The sequence below is a fragment of the Poecilia latipinna genome, unplaced genomic scaffold, assembly GCF_001443285.1.
Source record: "Poecilia latipinna isolate Pla-1442-1.1 unplaced genomic scaffold, P_latipinna-1.0 Scaffold3620, whole genome shotgun sequence".
In the NCBI taxonomy this organism is placed as follows: domain Eukaryota; kingdom Metazoa; phylum Chordata; class Actinopteri; order Cyprinodontiformes; family Poeciliidae; genus Poecilia; species Poecilia latipinna.
Genome location: NW_015116236.1, coordinates 21,677 through 41,634, shown reverse-complemented (window position 1 = coordinate 41,634; position 19,958 = coordinate 21,677). Strand labels below are relative to the sequence as shown.

Below are 19,958 nucleotides of genomic sequence, written 5' to 3'. Positions count from 1 at the left end.
TTTAGAAAGACCAATTAACCTGACAGTCATGTTTTTGTACTGTGGGAGGAAGCCGGAGTACCCAGAGAGAACCCACCATACACAGGGAGAACATGCAAACTCTATGCAGAAAGACACTGGGCCAGGAATCGAACCCAGAACCTTCTTGCTAAGCAACAGTGCTCAGTTTTGTCAATGTGAAATTCATTCTTATGTTGATGTTTGGATATTTTCTTTGGGACAAACTGGTTGCCATCAAGGTTCAATTTCAAATGTATGGGGTTCCGATGTCCACTGTAGTGGACACATCATATTTCAAAAATAAAAACTTTTTTTCCTCAAAAAATGTTTTCAGTATTCTAATTACCTTACAAAGATTGTGGAATAAAAAAAAAAAAAGGTGAATGGACAATATTTTTTTTCCTGGTAGTCCGGTTAAGGAGGTTGGCAGAACACTGAGAATGCTGACGCTATTGCGCCCTCTACTGCGCATGCAGGACACTTTCAGGTTTGCCACTGCAGAACACATACAGGTCGCATTTACAGGCAGTGTGAACAGCCCCGGCAAAAAAAAAATAAAAAATCGGAATTGGGTGACTTCAGGCTGCACCCCAAGGCACATCAAGCAGAGCTCCTGTAAAGCTCCTGCTGCTGCAGTGTATGTTGTGGTTTGTTGCCATATATGTGGATTACAACAGTAATCATGGCAGAGACTAAACACACTCAAAAAATTCTGACCCATCACACAACAGTTTCACAGGCACAGAGATTCAGAAAGTTTGTCAGCTGTGTTGTGACAAAAAAAGGTGGACATCAATATGTTGAGAAGAAAATAATACTATTTTTGTTATGCAATTGCAACAGTGAGAACTTATTTTGGTACGTCGGCACAATGATGCTGGGTCCTATAAGCAATGCTACTCAGCAGCGTGGACTACATACTGTATGTCCAAACACACTTCCTAACCCTAACCCTTTTCACTTTTCTAAGGGGTGTACCGATTTATCAGCCAGCTTATTTATCAGTGCACCCCTACTTTAAACTGATTTAAAGAACTAAAACTGTGTGAAAGGCAAATATCCACCAGTTGAAACCAACTGGAATGCAAAGCAAATCTCTCAAAAATAGCACTAATGACAATGCATCCAGTCAATTAGGCCAGCAAAATATTAGCATCACATACATTCAGCATTGTCTTTGCACCTGATATCTTCTTCATGCTACAGTATTACAGAAGGAGACCTAAAGCATTTGGTCCACACCTAAAATTCTACAATCAAAAGTTACATCTAATGCTTTCATAACTTGTCACTAAGTTAGGTCAAGATAATAGAAGAAATTCTAAACCTGATATTAATGTCATTTTAACATAGACATACAGCCAGACAAGTACTATGTTGAAACATCAAGGTTAAGTCACAGTTTCTCTCTCTTTCTTTAGACGTTTGCATTTAAAGATGTGTCAATAATTATGGGTCTTAATGAAGCCTGCCATTTCTAAAAATTCAGGATCAATAGGAAAAAAAACAAATGAAGATACAAATATTTATTTCAACTGGAAAAGCATCCAGTTTTTATTCAAACATGATAAATGTTTGAATAAAAGGAAATATGTTATTCTGGTGTAGATTACATTTGTGAATAGGTGAATAACCTTAACACTTTGTGATATTCAATTTTAAATATCATGTTCATGCAAATGCCTATAATAGGTAGAGCAAAACAACAAAGGAAGGTATGTCATTTTTCCATCATCTAAGGAATGAGAGTACCTTTCTATCGGGAGGGTCCAGCGGTCTCCAGTTGTTGGCCCTGAGCTGGTGAAGCTCATCAAACTTGAGGCTGATGTTCTCAATAGACAGCTGAAGCATATCCCAAAAGCCAGCCAGGTCTGCGGCCACAGGACGAGGATGGATGCTGAGGTTCTGTAATGGTGCAAAAAAAAAAAAAAAGTAAAAAAGAAGAAAAAAATAAATAAACAGAACTAATCTAAGGGAAATGCTTATTAATTTTTAATTCTTCTCCAAGTGCAAGCATGGTCAAACTGAGAAGTATATCACATTATTGGTTATACTTGTTATTTTTATAACAACTATGGACAACCCAAATGATAATTGCAAAAGGCTATATATAATGTAAAAGAACAAAATTATAAGAGTAACTCACAACTGGAATCTTTTTTTGAAAAGTAGATTGAATTAAAATAAGAATAGTTAATTGAACCGAACTGAACCCTATTATACACACAAAACTAGCAGAGTGATATTTCCATGAGACTATTAATAATTTTATTAGCTGTTGTTATTAGCTTATTACATAACAATCGAAGATAAAAGTTACATCAAATGCATAATCAATACCTTCTAAATAACTATGTACACAAAAGCTACAACTGAATGCATTTTCTTCAAAGAAAAGTTGGAATTCAGAGCACTTGTAAAGAGTCCAGTAGGCCTGAAGATTCAAGTTTTCCAGTAAAGTTATTGATAATGATTTTTGCACTCACCAGGTTCTCTTCACATAACTCCCTGAACTGCTGAAACTTCTGGGAGATCAGAAGCTGAGCACTTCCAACAGCAGTTCTCATCTTTTCCAGGACTGAGAATACAAACACAAGTTATGCTAAAATAAACTGTAGGATAAACACAAGGCTTGAATGTGTTTTTACCTTTGAAAATGATACAAAAATTGATATAAAACGTTTATACACCTTGCTTGAAATGCCAGTTTTTTGAAGTAAAACACCAAGTCAAAAACGATACCTTGTGATACCTTCCTGCAGGAGGCGTTGGCTGAGATAATGCTCCCATCAACTAATTGTCCTCCCTCTTCTGTTATTAACTTTTTACTTTTCTAAGCATCAAAATTAATCCTACATCAGTTCATCTGTTTCTTTATCCTTTTCTGTCTTCTCAAACTCCCAAAGATCCCCAAAGAGACTGCAAATAGCTGAAATTATTCTCTTTTTACTATTTTGGACATTGACTTAATGGACAAATAAGTCAGATTTTAGCAAATAATTTGAGGTTAGGTTCCACAGAAAAATCTATGAATCTACAATTATTTAACCACCATTAGGTGGGCGAGGGGGATCTAATGCATAGAGAGGACAGACACTAGCAAGTCATGCTGGTGGATGCTGTCTGACTCCCACCAAGCAAGACTGAATTCTGCAATTTCATCCAAAGACAGACACGTCTCAGTGGAAGACGCTGAGAGCTATGCAGAGTCGGTGGGAGCCAAACACTACCACACATCAGCCAAGCTAAATAAAGGCATAGAGGAGCTGTTCCTGGATCTGTGTTTCACCAGAGCATTATTTTAGGGTTTATTAGTTTGTTTTCTGGTTGAATTGTACAGGATGCATATCACAGTCAAGGTGGAAAAAGCTTTAAAATTATTTGTAAGTGTTTTTCATTGCAAAATTTATTGGAGGGCTGTGTAGACTTTTTGTCTATTGCCTATAAACTGTACATGCATTGTTGCATTTTTTCCACTCATCAACAAGATTGTCATGTTCCACTAAATGTTTCATTAATCCACTAATGGTCCACTATTATAGTTTCTTGAACAAGCTAGGATAGGTCTGTGGACTATGCAAAACATGTTCATTACATTTATAAAACAAAATTATTCTCAGATATTGAGATTTCACCCATCAGTTCTGTTGGTTTTGAGCTCATTAAGGAATACACTGTTTTAGCGCTATGTCACAATTATACAAATGAGCTGCTGCTGGCCTTGGTGTAGTGTATCCTTACTTTTGGAGGATGGAGTTTACGCAGCCTTTAAAACGGCCACAAATACAATTTGAAGTTATATCACGATACGATCTGCAAACAAATGTTCTTTGACAACACAATCTAAACTAGACAAAGGCTATAAATTCTTCACCGAACGATACCCGTTTGACTATGAAGGAACGTGTTTTTGTTGTTAGCTAGCTAACATTATGTGACCTTTCTGTTTTGGAAATAGAACGTCGTTAGCCTCTAATCTTGATTGGATTCTTATAGTATAGGATGGGGTTGCCACCCATCATGTAAAATACGGAATCATTTGTTGTATGGCAGTTTATTTCCAGGCTGCCACCCACTACCCCTAGACTTCATTTTAATTAATGCGTCTGAAGGGTTTAAAATGGTTTCTGGAGTCGTGTCCCCCCAGTTTCTTGTTGTGGTCATCTGAGCTGGGCCATAACTATACATATATATGCAGACATAGACAAATGTATGGTATGAGGTGCTGTGGTGTGGTAAGACAGTACCATTGCCTCTGTCATGCACCAGTTTGCTGCAGATCTGGCAACGGCCAACGACAAAGGTCAGATATTTATATATTTTTAAACTTTGTGATCTTAGACCAGGGTGTCAAACTCCAGTCCTCAAGGGCCGCTGTCCTGCAGTTTTTAGATGTGCCACAGGTACAAAGCACTGGAATGAAATGGCTTAACCCTTGTGCGTGCGAGGACTGGGACAAATGTAGAGGACGGTGGCAAATGATACAAGTTTTACGTGTGTGGGGTCGGTTGGCCCCCATTTCTGAACACAAGGGTTAATCATCATTCATCAGCCATCCTGATGCACCACACCTGTGTACTGGATGGGTCCAGTGTATCCTTCATGACCCACCATATCCTATGAATCATTGAGGGTCCAAATTAGGTGTTTGGGAAAAGCAGCAATGGTGGTGAAGAGCAGCAAATTATTTTTGCTCTAAGTGACACAACATTAAATTTTATAATGTTTTTAGTTGAGAATGTAGCTTTGTAAATCTCAGATATCTGCTTGGTGTTTCAATACTCCACCTAACTGCAATATTGCTCTGACAGTATTTTCGGAGATGTCTGCTCCCGCTGCATTAACAACCAGCTCCCCTCGCCAGCTGTCACCTGGCTGGGTGATCCAGATAGATTCGGTTTACATGGAGAGAACGCCTGACTCCTGGCACATTGTTTTCAAACTTCCAATAGTTTTCTCCAAAGAGTGGAACGGCAACATTGTTCAGTCAGGTAATGTTTAGCAGCATAAAGTTTGTTTATCCTAAGTATTTAATTTATTTCTTAGCAAATCAGTTTGATTGATTAAAGTGAAGCATTTAAACATAATAGCTTCATTTAACCGCAATGTTAAATAGCGTCTATTCTTTATTTTCTCTATGACTGGACCTGTCCAAATTCACAGCTTTTCTCTTCCAGTCATCAAATATTTGTGGCCTTTGAAGGACCCGTCCTGCGTAGACCAGGTCCTTTGACGCAAAGACATTCATACGCTTTGAAGGATGCAGACCCTGAATTCGGACACACTGACTGTGAGTAACATAAAGTGAGACACAGGACTAGCAGAGACTATTGTTTAGTGTTAGCTTGTGCAAATTCTGTCATGAACTGTTTGTAGTTTTCAGAGGATTTCTGCTTAAAATGATCTGTACAAACTACAACTTACTTTGGCAATATTGCAAGGACATTGCAAGCAGAAATATTATGAAGCCACGCAGCTCTGTTCTCCATGACTGGGAGAACATGCATGAACACTGTTGTGTTCTGTTTTCTGTGTTATTTTTGAGGTTTTCTGTGTTTAGTCCTGTCCCTGTCCTGCCTTCCCTGTTGATTGCTTCCCAGGTGTGTCTTATTCCCTGATTACTCTCCCTGTGTATTTAAGTCCACCTGTTGTCTTTGTCTCTTGTCGGATCCTCGTCTAACGTCGAGTGTTCTGTCGTCTATCTGTTTCCCTGAGCTGTCACTGTTGGACTTTGTTTTGGAGTATTCACCATTAAATCATTGTTCATCTATGTCTGCCTGGGCCTACCTGTGTCTATCTCCTCAGCAACACCCTCAAACTATGACAAACACATACTCAAGCTCTGTGTTACAGTTGACAACAAAACACTTTGCTTTTCAAGCAGTCATTGTGCAGGGGAAAAACCAGCAGAACAAACTTGTAATGAAATGGGTGGAGGTCCACTTGGGACTGGTTTGTAAAAAGTTGTGATGCAACAATTTAGAAGTTTTTGAAACACACTGTCTTGCAAACACCAGCAGTACATTTACTTATTCTAAAAAGCAGCTGGGTATTTGGTGTCTTTTGCTCTTGGAATATTTGTAAAAGCCATAAATACCCAAGTGGAAGGACAGAAAGATACAAAATGGGAATTTTCTATAACTGTGGACCTTTTATATTTCTTATGGTTGAGACCCTTTGTATGAACTTTGCAATAAAAAACAGAATTTTATACTATCCAAAATTAATATTTAAAATGTGTGTTGGACTATTTCTCCTGAAATGTTTGCTAAAAGGCTGAACGATGAACAAACACATATAAACCTACTATCTTCAGGCAACTCATTCTCCCGCTGGTCGAGCTCCATCTGCCGACACCATCCCTCCATGCGGTCGGTCTCAGCTTGAAGAAGCTTCAGGAACCAGCGTCCATCTCTCTGACAGACCGACCGTTGTACCACCTTACATCACAATATTCAGATTTGTACATACTGTCAAAATAGTGTACATGAAATATTCATTAAAACTACACCAAATCCCTGAATGAAGCTGAAAGTAACTGCTGGTTTATCTCTCACTAATGGGGCAAGGTTAACATTTTCAGCTGCTGATAAATAAATATCTTAATATAAGGTTATTCAGAAGGAAATGTGAACATTCATTCTTCTAAAGCTAACATTTTCTGCTAACATTTTCCACACATGCACAGCAATAACACGATCTAAAGAAGATGAAATCTTTAAATTAAATGTAATATTTGTGTGTTCTAAATATTAAAATGCATATAGAGGAAGTGTGTTATGAGGAATGCATTTTCTTAGAAATTGTACATGCAAGTTATTTCAAAAGATAAAATATAGTGTAGATTCAGTAATATATTTCAAATGTCAGAAATTTAGCATCTGACATTGAACATTACATGTTCAGATAACATGACAACGTTCATATAATAATGCGTCAAACTGCACATTTGACAAGGTTTATTATTATATTATGACCCACACAATCATGGGGAAGGGAAGCCTGCAGACTTGACAGTTGTCCAGCAAACAGGCCAGCATTTCACTCACTGAGGTGAAGCACACACCAACACTGGCTGACAGGAAGTTTTCCCTTCATGGGTTCATGGAGAGCACACAAAGACAGTCATCAGTAAAATGCATTCATTACCTTGTTTATACCCAAGCTGTTTTCGCAAGTCTCTTTAATAATTATTGCGTTCTTTTCTTAGTCTGTTTGAGGAACATCATAAGCTAGGTCAGGGTGAAAAATATAGTTTAGAGCAGGGGTGAGGCAGACACCCTGCTTAGACTAGACTTAAACTTTCCTTTCTGATAAAACGTAGTCAGACTGGCTTAGGCTGCATCTTTCCTCTCTTTGCTACGTACTCTTACTTCTCTCCAATTTTGCTTTTTTTCCTGTTATTTCAGATTTAATTTTTTGCTCTCTGTATTTTTTCTCTGAAGCCAGTGTACATCGAGTCTGGTTTCTGTTAAGCCGGCTGGAGGCTCGGGAGGAGCACTGGGAGGGGTCGTCAGCGGAGCTTCTGCTGCCAACAACTTAATGATTTCCTTGTATGGATGATACACTTGTCCCTGTCTTTCAGTGTTAAATCCCATCTCTCTCCTCGACTTGATCATTGACTGAGCTTTGACTCTATGTGCTCTTTCATCCTACAGACTTGAAAACTGTCTGACTGATATCAGATATATAGATATCATAACAGCAGTAATAATATTGGATATCAGTTCCAACCCAAATGTTCATATCGGTGCATCCTTATTTTTCTATATATATATATATATTTTGTGAAGGACTTTGGTCATCGATATCGAGGATGTGTAAAAAATGATTGTAATAATTGATATGCATTAAAAACAAACCAAATTGAGTAAAACAAGTCCACATACCTCCAGAATAACAGAGCTGTTGAAGTCTGCATCAAGTGGGTCATCAGTAACAGTATCTATCCAGGGATCAGGAGGGGGGAGGATGGACGGGTCAAAACCAACATCATCATAATCATCTGAAGCGCAGGCATGGTAATGGTTCCCTGAGCCTTGAATGCTGACGGTGGAGGTGGCTGCATCGCGGGAATACTTCCGAGACATGCCAGAGGAGGCCAGACGTCCTCTGTGAGGGTGTGGAGAGTCTAGAGGAGTGTCTAGGAGGTCTGGCAGGTCTAGATCTGCCTGGATTGGGAAATAAAGAGGATCCAAGAACTAACTTAGTATTTAGTTGTTTGAAATTTATGCTTAGTTTTGTAAATAGCCTACATTAATACAGTATATTTCCAAATGATTTGTCATTCCCTCATGTCTTCTGTAAAGACCAACTTGATATTCTGTATTTTAGCCAAAAAAAAAGGCATTGCAAAAGAAGTCAGATTTATTCCTCTACCTGAGTCTGGAAAATGTGGGCTGAATCCAAAATTTAACACATACATGTAGAAATTTGATAATTGTTCTGCAAAAAGATCTCCAAAGAGCAAGATATCACAGGTGTATAGATATATAGATTTTCACAGTGAAAGATCAGTAACAGAACCAGCCATATGTGCTGCTATTTCTCCGTTTATCTGTCCTATGACCCACTCAGAACTCTGGCCAGCTCCAGGACTCTGTTTATTAATAATTAATTCATAAAGTATAGTCATTCATCAATTCCGATGTGTAGAGCAGAGCGCTTTGTTTACGAAGAAGGAAAACAGCTCTGTCCAACAGTCCTGTCGGATAAGGTTTGGAACAGCATAGAGAACTTGACCCAATCCAAATTATTAATCAGAGCTTGTCAACGCAAGCTTGCTGCTTACCTGTACAGCTGCTGTCACACTGTTGGAGCGCTGAAGCCTTCGATATCTAGACATCCAAGACACCAAACCATCAATATCTACTGTCAAGACACAACTCAGTCAACACTTTTACATTTTGCAATGTCTTTCTACATATACTTAATACAAATCAGTAAATTTGTAATTTAGTGCCCATGCGCCAACATGTATACAGCCTGTTGTGGATACTCATGTATTTGCTTTTTTAATTGTTTTGGATTGATTATTTTGCAACAATTCATTTGTGCACGTTACAAGAAGCTCATTTCCAGTACTCTTAAGAGTCATAATCTTTTTCTTCGCTGTAGAGATACTTGTTTTTTACTCTGGTAAGCATAATAACTTGGCCAAATTGTTTACACCAGGGATCAGCTCATTGTGTTGTGATGTCTCTCTCCACTTTACGTGAAGGGATCCGTCATTTACTAATTGCTTTTTGTTCCAAGTTGCACCGGAAGGGGCGGGACCAGGATCCACTAGGGCCCAGCGCATCTTGGCTATATAAGCAGCCTGCTCCAGTGAATCAAGAGTGGGAGAGGAGAGAGAAGGAACTGGGTGAGCGGAGTTGAAGCTGGCTTGGAGCTGAGTTGTCTTCTCCATCCACCTCTGCTCTCCAGACTGGCACTTCCCCGACTTGCCTACCCGCCCCGACTTTGTTTGGTTTTGTTTTGCTTTGTGTGATGATCTGTGTTTTCTGTGTAGTTATTTTTGAGGTTTTTCTGTGTTTAGTTCTGTTTCCCCTGTGATTTTCTGTCTTCCCTGTTGACTGCTCCCAGCTGTGTCTAGTTCCCTGATTACCTTTCCTGTGTATTTAACCCCCACCTGTCGTCTGTCCTTCGTCGGATCCTTGTCATTTGTTAGTCATCAGATGTGAGTTGTCAGTTGTCACAGTCTGTCTAGTTAGTTAGACAGACTTCACAGTAGAAATGTGAAGTCCTGTGGTGGCTTCAGCTCCACAGTACTGAAGCCACTCGGTTACAGTTATTTAAGTCGGTAGCTTCCAGTGTTAGCTTTAGCCTTAGCTCCTTGTGCTGCCTACTCATCCGGACTGTTGAGCTGTACATCTGTCATTAAATCTTCATCATCATCTTCATCCTTGGTTCTCTCTGTGTTCTCCCTCACGTCACTAAACCACAAAACATGACACTTTGCTTGGTTTGGCTTTTCTTTTCTTTTGCAGGACTCCCTTGCTCACACCACCAGCTTCTGGCGATGCCATCGGCCACATAGGGTCGCCTGCTTATTTGCTGCTGTTTTATTTTAGATTTGATGCTCAATAAAGATCATATTTATTGTTGAAGTCCGTGTCTCCTTGGATTTTGTTACGGCTCAACAAGCCGGGTCGTAACAGTGCTGAAGCCGGATGACATGGTGTCCAGATCCACAGAAATCTCCAAAGAGGTCTGGAGAAGGACACATCAGGGTTGCAGAGGAGAAAACAAACAGTGGAGGAGCACAATAAGGAAGAAACAGAGGCTTATGGAGAAGAGAAGTTATAAGTTGTTTCTCCCACCATTAGCATGGGCAAGTTAGATCGATGGCTAACAAGATGGATGAATTAACATCGCTGTCCAGGAGCCAGAGGGAGTACGGTGAATGTAGCCTAATGTGTTTTACGGAGACATGGCTGCACCCATACTTGATGGAGACATTGGCATTCCTGATGCCAATGTCTCCATAGAGGGTTACTGGACTGTTCAGCCTGACCGGAATTTCACAGAGAGAAGTAAACGGAAAGGAGTGGCCCACCACAGCCCGTGATAGAGATTTTTGGTATTATCATTTTGTTATTACTTTCAGTCTAATGTTATTGTGAAAGTGTTTCTTCCTTATGTGTGTATAAACTGACCTGGAGGTTACGACTGCCTTTTGGTATTATCATTTTGTTATTAATTTAGTTCATATTCAGTCTAATGTTAATCAGTATTATTGTGATTTTCTGTTTAAAGTGTTCTCTTCCTTATGTGTGTATAAACTGATCTGGAGGTTACGACTGTCTGTTTATCTTGATGTGAGACAGTTAACTCTGTGTTTCCCAGACCTTAAATCTTATCAACCAGAATACCTCCTAACTGCCTGTGAGCAGTCGTATTTTGTCTCTTGTTTATCCTCCCTCTTTGTTGACAGTTTGACCTAGAGCTGAACTGGGCTCAGATCGTAGATCAGATATCACACCTGGAACTGAGTTGCTGGTTTGTTTAGGTTAAATGTTTTACGACCTCTGTTGTTTTTTTATGGCTGTTCTGCTTTGACAATAAAACAGGGGCTCACGTGGAAGGAGATCAGAACTCTCTGTGAACGGCCTGGAGAGGCGGTGGCGGAGAGTTCTCCTTTTGCAAAAGCTTTGTCTATAAAATTCATATACGTTGTCTGTGGTCTTTTTATATAGGTTCGAGAAAAAGTACCTATCAGCCCGTGTCGCCCTACTCTCATGGGCTGGGATGGTTGCTGCAGTGATAAGACATTGTTTTATGGCAATATTTTTTTGTTCAAAAAATAAAAGATTCATAGAGCAATTATTCATACATAGAGGTTGGTTAGAGTACCCCAAAATTATACTCCAATCAGAATAGCATACATTCAACAGGTTTTTACTTAAGTAGAAATAGAAAGGAACCATAAATTACTTAAGCTACTCAAGTACTGAATAAATGATCATAATACCTGATTTAACATTTAAGTCACCAGACAGCCAAAAATATGAAGGTGCAAATTATTGTATTTTAAATAGTTTTACCAAAATATACAAATGAGGAGTTAGGTTTGGCTGATTCTAGTCCAAATTTACCATGGGGGCCAGAGTAGTCAGTATTTTTTCATGGTGACACTTAAAAAATGTCACGTTTCGCCCTCATGGTGATCGAAGGAAGACCAGCCGTCGTTGAAAAGGTGAGCCACTTACTTTATTAAACTGGTATATATCCAGACCGCGAAACACAAACACTGCGAGAGCCGCTAGTCCGACTACGATCCAACAAGGAACAGAAGGCACAGATGACTTAAATACACAAAGAAACATAATCAAGAACTCAAAACAGCTGTGGCACAACGGCCTGGTGGCGGGAAACAACAAAAACAACGAAGGTCAGCAGCACGCTTCATGATAAAAAAATGAAACACCAACAAAAAAAAAACTGCAATATTTCATCATTTGATATATTATGTGAGCCAAAGAGCTACTTGCATATTAGGTTACAGACCCATGATGTAGCAGATGGAAAGTGTGATCCTATCTAAATACAACAGCTAAAAGTGCAGCACTATAATTTTGAATTCATTGTTAAAGTAAAATTGTGAAGGTTAAAAAAATCCACCACTGAGTATTAACAAATTAGATTTACACTTTTGATCATTGTCTAGAACCGTCCCTGGACTGCAGGTCTGTATCTGGTGCATTTTTGATTAGCATGTTTTTTTTTTCCATTAACGGGAAGTCAGGTTATCCAAACTGGTAAACCACATTAATGGAATAATAGTAATAATACATCAAATGAACACTGAGCAATGTATTCAAAAAATATATCAACATTTCTAAAGAAAACACACAGAAAGCCCTAGCAAACCGTTTTAAAGTAGGAAATATTTATGTATGTACTGGTAATCTATTAGCATGAGTTATTCTTTAAATGATCATTTATATTATTTTAGCTGATACTATTATAGATTAAATAAAGTGTCATCTAAACTCAACATCCTAAGCAAATAATCAACCCAAAATATTCTACTAAAAGCACAATAAGAAACTTAATCATAGCAAAATGTTCTGTACCATATCAGCCTCAGGAGATGGTTGAGGGTTGAAAAGACGCTGATATCTGGTTCTTCTAGGTTCTGGCGGGTCTGCAGTGTTCCTCTACTGATGCATTCTGATATCATAAAGCACACTGCGCCACAATGGGCACATTCTTTAAAATGTCTGTATTCATCCTCACTAAGACGGTTCAGCCTGAGATGTATGTCTTCCTATTGTACTTTTGCAAGAGGTTTTGCTTCTAAGGGCATGGTGGAGTATTGGGTGGACATTTTAAAAAGACCCAGGTTGATAGCAGCTCATCTTGGCTGCGTATTGTCCGTCTCTAGGTAACCATGGTAACAGCATTGAACCGTAGTGTTCTGGCGGGGTAGTGTAGATCCCACCACTACAATTTAGCTGACCTTAATATTTCCTGTGTTTTATTTTGGTCATTATTGTTACACTTAGTGCTGTTATGTGTGTGATAGGTATGTCTATCAGACAATTATTGAAATATGGACCAATACATGCCCCTTATCGGTTCAATATGGGACGCAACATTTAACAGCCAAATAAGACGATTCTGTATTTTATGGGACGGATGACAACCCTACATGGTCTGTGATATCATCCACTCCATTGTAGGTTGCTTCCTGACAAGACATTCAACTGCATTCATGATTATCTTGGGTGATTTTATTCATGTCGCCATGGACAAAACGCTGCCCAACTTCACCCAGTATGTGAACTGTCCCACCAGAGAAGAGAGAACTCTGGACCTGCTGTATGCTAACGTAAAGGATGCATACAGTTCCTCTCCCCTCCCTCCACTCAAAGTTTGATCATAACCTGATGCCCTTCAGTCCTTGGTGAAGAGCCAGACTGCAACCACGAGGATAGTGAGGATAGGGTCAAAGGAGGTCACTGAGACACTACAAGGATGTTTTGAAGCCACTGACTGTCAGGAACTCAAATATGGAGAACATTGGTGAGCTCACTGAGTGCATAACTGACTCCTTCTATGTTGACTCCATCATCCCTACTGAGACAGTTTATTGTTACCCAAATAAGCCCTGGGTAACAAAGGAAATCAAAACTATCCTGAATGAGAAGAAGAGGGCTTTCAGAGATGGCAACAGGGATGATGTGAGAGTAATTCAGAGGTGCTTGAAGGTGAAGATCAGAAGAGCTAAAGAGAAATATAAGAAGAAGCTGGAGAGGAAACTCCAGCAGGGAAACATGAGAGGTCTGGAGAGGGATGAGGATCATCACCAGGTTCAGATCAGCAGGCTGTGGAGCGGTTGAGGGCAACATTGACAGAGCCAATGAACTCGACCTGTTTTTCAACAGATTTGACACTGTGGCCCCTGCACCTCCTGCTCACACTCCCATCAATGCCACTGCTGCTGTCCACCCATGTGAGTTTCACCTTTACATCTCCTTCCCTCCTCTTGTGCTCAGTGACCATCCAGGGGGTCAGTGTGGTCATTGTGGAGAACTATAAATATCTGGGACTCCACATTGACAATAAACTGGACTTGGTCAAGAACACTGATGCTGTGTACAGGAAAGGCCAAAGTTGAGGTCCTTCAACATTTGCCGGACTTTGCTCAGGATGTTTTATGACTCTGTGGTTGCCAGTGCCATCCTGTATGCTGTGGTGTGCTGGTGCAGCAGACTGAAGGTGGAGGACACTATCAGACTGAACAAACTGATCTGGAAGGCCAGTAACATCGTTGGAGTGGAGCTGGACTCTCTGACAGTGGTGTCAAAAAGAAGGATCCTGTCCAACATTCAGGCCATCTTGGACAACGAGTCTCATCCTCTTCATGATGTGCTGGTTGGATACAGGAGCCCCTTCAGCCAGAGACTCATTTTACCAAAGTGCACCACAGTGTCATTTCTGCCTGCAGCCATTAGACTTTACAATGCCCAGCTCTGAGTAACTTAAACCTAATTTTCTTTGTACTTGTGTAGATTATTTATAAATCAACATATTTGCATGTGCATGATTGTTATTTATTTATTTATCTATATTCCGTCATATTGAATTCCTTACATCACTCTAGGTGTATATATTTTAAAAAGTTTCTCTCTTATGCTTATATTTGTACTGTTAATATTTAACACCTTGGATGAAGTAGCTTGTAAACTAATAAGCAATTTCACCTTGGGGATCAATAAGGTATATTCTATTCTATTCTATGAAAGAATAGAATCGAAATCAAAAAATATTTAAATTTTTTTTCACTGCAATAATCGCCCTCACCCTCGATCATCCTCCACTTGTACCCCCACAGACGTGAACTTGGAAGGGTCTTCTGGATCTGGAATGTCTTCTGGTCCATCAACCTACAGGACACAAAGAACTTTAAACTACACAATTCTTCCATACTTCAGCATACCTTCCTCTAATGCACTTTGATTTTTCTGTTATGTGTAAAGTAAATTAACTACAAATCCTGTACCTGGATGCCTATGGAGAGACATTTCCCCTTCCTGAGTGCTTCTTTTCTGTATTCATCCCGATGTTCTTCAACAACTTGCCCCCTGCTGAGGTGCGGGGAACTGGCAGTGCTGACTGTCATCGTGCTGTTACTGACATGTTGACTGGCAGGTCCATGCACCTAAGTAGAGACAGTTCCAGTCAGAGTTTACATGTAGTGTTTATGGGAAAGAAGGTCATAATCACTTTGAACTTTCATGGCAAGAGAACCTTGACCTCTCTTTATTTGTACTCATCAATAAGCTTCTGTCATAATTCTAGATCAAGGGTCTAAAACTTCTGTCCTCAGTGTTTTCTATATCTCTGTGCTTTAGCACACCTGGCTCCAATATTAGCTCATTAGCAGTTTTGACTTTTAACTCGTGTGTAGGACAAGGTACACAAATAAAAAGGACTGCCGTTTGAGACAGCTATGCACATCTGACAAATGTTTGCATAGTTTATTTCAATCATTTGACTTCTTGACTTTTAAGCCTAGTTCACAAATTCTTAACAGGATTAAGGTTGTAATTTTTGAAAGGTGTTTTGATAAGTCTAATGTCAGCCTTCTCTGTCCATTACATACACATATACCATGTGTTTGGGATCACTAAACCCACTGGAACACTCAATTGTGTCAAAGTTTCACAGCAAAACCCAAACTGTCAGTCTCAAACATAAGTATTTTAGTTGGATTCTTCTGCAATGACCAAGACTCAAGTGTTTCTTAAATTGAGACTATGGAACACCTCAATCACTAAAGCAAGTTTAAATATCACTGCCTACATATGTAGGGCCCTGGCAGACCCTACTCCATAGCAGGGACCGAAAAAGCAGATGCAAAGCTGAAAAAAGGCAAGTGAAAATGCTTGCAAGGCAGACTGAGTAGAGTGGAGCTCGGTCCATTAGAGCCAGTGGAAAAAGAGCATAAGTCACTGAAGAGTATAAGTTGCATCAGTCAAAAATACACCATGAAGGGAAAACAACATAAGTAAGATGTATTTATTTAGAAAAAAAATAGAAATTGTCACAAGAGTGACATGGTGTTCAGTTACCTGTTTTTCAACAAACTGACATAATCCATCAATCTTGGCTTGGAAGTTTCTGACACATTGATATCAGTGTTCTGAATCAGGGTAGTCAGGAACGGCTCTGCTCTGCACTTCCAGAGCAGAAACGCATGTAGTGTAAATCTATATTTACAGTACATTGTAGTGGAAAGGTCCACTTCCAAAGTCATTTTTATTAATGACTTTCATTGGCAAATTCCAGGGCATGGAGACGCAACTCCTTCCTTCCCAGCGGCACGTTCAGCATCCAGCAGTGAACTCGTTCCTCCAGCTCTGCTCATCTTGCTGTCAGTGTTTAGCTTTTCTCGGTAAAGGTTCTTGGCTCATGCCCATTAATATGATTTAGCATTTAATATATCAGTTAATAATACATCATGAAGAGGCAAAACAAATACCACTATACTGATAAAAGTATTTGTTCACCTGCCTTGATTCACATATTGGTGGGTTGTAGGAGGTGTGTTCACTTATTCCTTTAGTTCTTTTCTGCAGTTTGTGTGATCCAGCTCATTTTTGCAGACCTACAGCTTGTTTCCGCTTCATCAGGTGGACTACTTAAGGACCTGGAAGTCAGCATGTCGGTGCCTGAGTGCTAACGAGTAGTAGTAAAACTCCAGGCCCTCTGATTTCTAAGTGTCTCCTAATGTAGCTTCTCGCCTTTCTCACCCGCGTTATTTCCTCGTGCAGGTTACCTGAACTGATCCCTGGATCTGGATGTCCCCTGGTTACATTTCCACTCCCATTCTTTTCAAAGACTCAACAGCTGTAAGTCAGTATAAGTCGCAGGACCAACCAGGCTGTGAATACACAGTATTCATAATCTCTCCAAACTCATTTCTTCTTTTTGCAAGTAGTACACATTTTCAAGACATTAAATTATGATACAAGTAGTTATGTCCAAAACTCTCAACTAAATAAATTGGCTGTGAAATCATTTTCACATCTTACTTTACAGTCATAACATACAATCACAAACCTGAGCGTTAGCAGCTTCTATGGCAGCTGTCAAGGCCTTCATGCTGTCAATACTCTCTGTTGAGTTGCTGAGCCCTGACTGGATTGTCATGTCTCCTCTGGGCCCTTCATCTTCCATATAGGCATCCTGGTTGGTTTAAGAACAAAAAGACAATTTCTGTCACTGGCAAGTATTACCTTGTATATAGAATAGCATTCTGTTTTTACCAACAGCATATCAAAAGTGTACTGCTGTACACTATGCTGATTTGGACATATTTTGGTAGGAGAAGCGAATGCCTTGATTTGCAGGAGCAGATTTTTACNAGGTTTAAAAGATTTTGCAATGGTATCTTTACTGGTCTCTTAAAAAAACAATAAGGTAGCTCCAGCTCATTTGACCAATAGGGACAACATCTTAGATCACTGCTCTGGTTCTGTTTGATAAGTGACTTTTTTTTTCACATTTTGAAATTCTGATATTGTTCTGTAAAGAACCAAGAAGTAATTGGCCCAAAAATAATTTCTAAATCACTGGTCAGATTTGAACTGTGTAGATCCTTCAGGTCTTCAGGAATCTGCTTACTCAGAGTGGGAGGGAAGAGCAAAGGATACAAAGAAAAAAAAACAGGAAGTAATAAATAACAGCGCAAAAATCTAAAGAGACAACATAAATATATGTGGCAGATATTGGGTTGCTTGTTTTCATTTGTGAAAATGTTTTGTACCACAATACAAAGTGATGTTCTGTTGATGGTAAACAATACTCCACAACTCTCCCCACACTAAGACAAAGCAAGATGGAAGAAGGTGAATGTCTGAAATCAGTCTCTGTGTAGTGCATCACTACTGATGCGGTGCTCAGTACCTGTGCAGACTCTGTGCTGCTTTGGGCTGTGATAGAGATATATGGCTTGGAGGCTGTAGAGCAGGTGGAGGTTCGTGGTGGCACTGGTGGAGGGGTTTTCTTATAGGTAGTAATGCAAGACGATACTATAAAAAACAGAAGGTAGGACAGAACAAAAAGAGAAGAAATTAGTTATATAAATTGTATGATGTGACCAAAATCCACAAATTTTCTGCACCTTCCCAGGGAAGGTCATCTGACTGATATTATAATGCACTGATGTTCACATTTACTTTTTTTTTTTTTTTTTTTTTACTTTATTTTAATTCATGTGTAGCACAATTCATTTTGCTAACCATCTCTATCTTTCAAACTCAACATGAGCTGAACTTCTCCTCTTGTACCTTATTTATGTTCATTTTAGTTTCTTTTAACTTATTTGCACTTCACCTCTCATCCAACAACATTATTATTATTATTATTATTATTATTATTATTATTATTATTATTATATAATTATATTATTATTATAGCATGAATAATATTCATTATTATTCATGCTATAGCATGAATAATAAATATGTCCATTTCTAATCTCGTATTAGAAACATGACTTGGATGCCAAGTTCAAACTTGACGTCTAAGCCACAGCTCACTTCAACTATACAACATTTAGATGAAGTGAGTTGTGAGTGGCTACAATATGTTGTTGTTGAAGTGTGTTGCGCTTTTAATGCATTTTTTTGTTGCGTGTACACAGAGCTGCATGGGAAGCTGACATTGATCTGATACTGACATGCAGCTCATGGCTTTTGGCCAAGATGTGGATGAATGTGTCTGAAGTCAATAAATGGCAGATGTTCTCTTCACAAGGCCATGTTCCCTACAGAGAAGTCATTAAATCTAACAGAGAAAAAAACATTCCAGTGTTTTGCCTTTTGGGGTCTTTTTCTAATAAAATTCAACCTCATTGATTATGATGGAAAATAGTTCAGAAATGTAAAAAGTTCTTCAGACAGCTTGGGCCTCATGAATAACAAAGTGCACAACTTGCATAGTTGGGTTTCTATAAAGAGCCTCAGTGTTATGAGTTCAGTCTAGGTTATTGTTCAGGTGAACACCCATGTATTAGAAGAGTTCATTATCTCAGTGTCCACTCCCTGGATGTTCACTGGCGTCAATAAGGGGGGTGCGCCTGCAGAAATCCACCATCAGTTCCTTGGTGATGATCAAGAGTTGGTTCTGCTGGCTCCAGTCCATTGTCTGTATTATGAGTCGTCCTCACCTGTGATGAGGCCGACTATGGCAGTCATCAGAGAGGTTTTGCAGATGGCAGTGTGGAGATTTGATGGAGAAGTCTGCAGTGTAGATGATGACGAGGAGTGGTGCCAGCACAGTTCCCTGTGGGGGCCCCATACTGCAGACAAAGGGACACAGGTGTGGGAGGCCATTGAGGTAGTCCGGTATCCACTGGTGGTGGATACCCATGTGGTGGTCTACTCCTGACAGCTCCAGCTTGTCCTCAGAAGTCCTGGCTAGATGTTGTGCAATGGATGCACTAAAGACCTCACCAGGAAGCATAGATGATTGAGCATGAGCCTCTATTGACCCAGGGCTTGTAATTGGAGAAACACCATACCTGCCTGATGGGGACAATGTTGTCCACACAGAAGTCAATGCAGTCCATGATGCTGTTGATATTCTCCTCAACAGGAGGACAGAGCTCTTCCCACACAAAAGAGCTCTTTGCTCTTCCTACTGTGTGGAATCTAAAGAAGTTAGAGCTTCTGAGCTCCCCAGGGAGATGTCCTCCCCCTGGGGAGTCCGGTATCCACTGGTGGTGGGGGATGTCCTCCTACTGGGGAGTCCGATATCCACTGGTGGTGGGGGATGTCCTCCTACTGGGGAGTCCGATATCCACTGGCTGCTAACTCAGGCCGCAGCAGAGTTAGCAGAGTTCACCTTATCATGTGAAAATTCCAGAGGAAGATAATGCAGCCTCATACAAACATCTAGCAGTTCGATGTCCTTACTTCATAGCATTTCTTTGTTGGTTACAC

The 19,958-nt window shown here is 39.8% G+C and overlaps 1 protein-coding gene across 1 annotated transcript in view; it reads right to left on the bottom strand.

Annotated features, from left to right (window-relative positions):
- LOC106941356 (disks large-associated protein 1-like) overlaps positions 1–19,958 on the bottom strand; it is a gene marked incomplete at its 5' end in the record, with an annotated part of 48,241 nt that overhangs the window by 6,829 nt on the left and 21,454 nt on the right. Inside the window, 8 exons of the mRNA XM_015024343.1 lie at positions 1,753–1,905; positions 2,487–2,578; positions 6,308–6,440; positions 7,890–8,171; positions 8,792–8,837; positions 14,812–14,894; positions 15,011–15,169; positions 17,074–17,199. Coding sequence (XP_014879829.1) covers positions 1,753–1,905; positions 2,487–2,578; positions 6,308–6,440; positions 7,890–8,171; positions 8,792–8,837; positions 14,812–14,894; positions 15,011–15,169; positions 17,074–17,199 — 1,074 coding nt within the window. The remainder of the gene's footprint in view (positions 1–1,752; positions 1,906–2,486; positions 2,579–6,307; positions 6,441–7,889; positions 8,172–8,791; positions 8,838–14,811; positions 14,895–15,010; positions 15,170–17,073; positions 17,200–19,958) is intronic.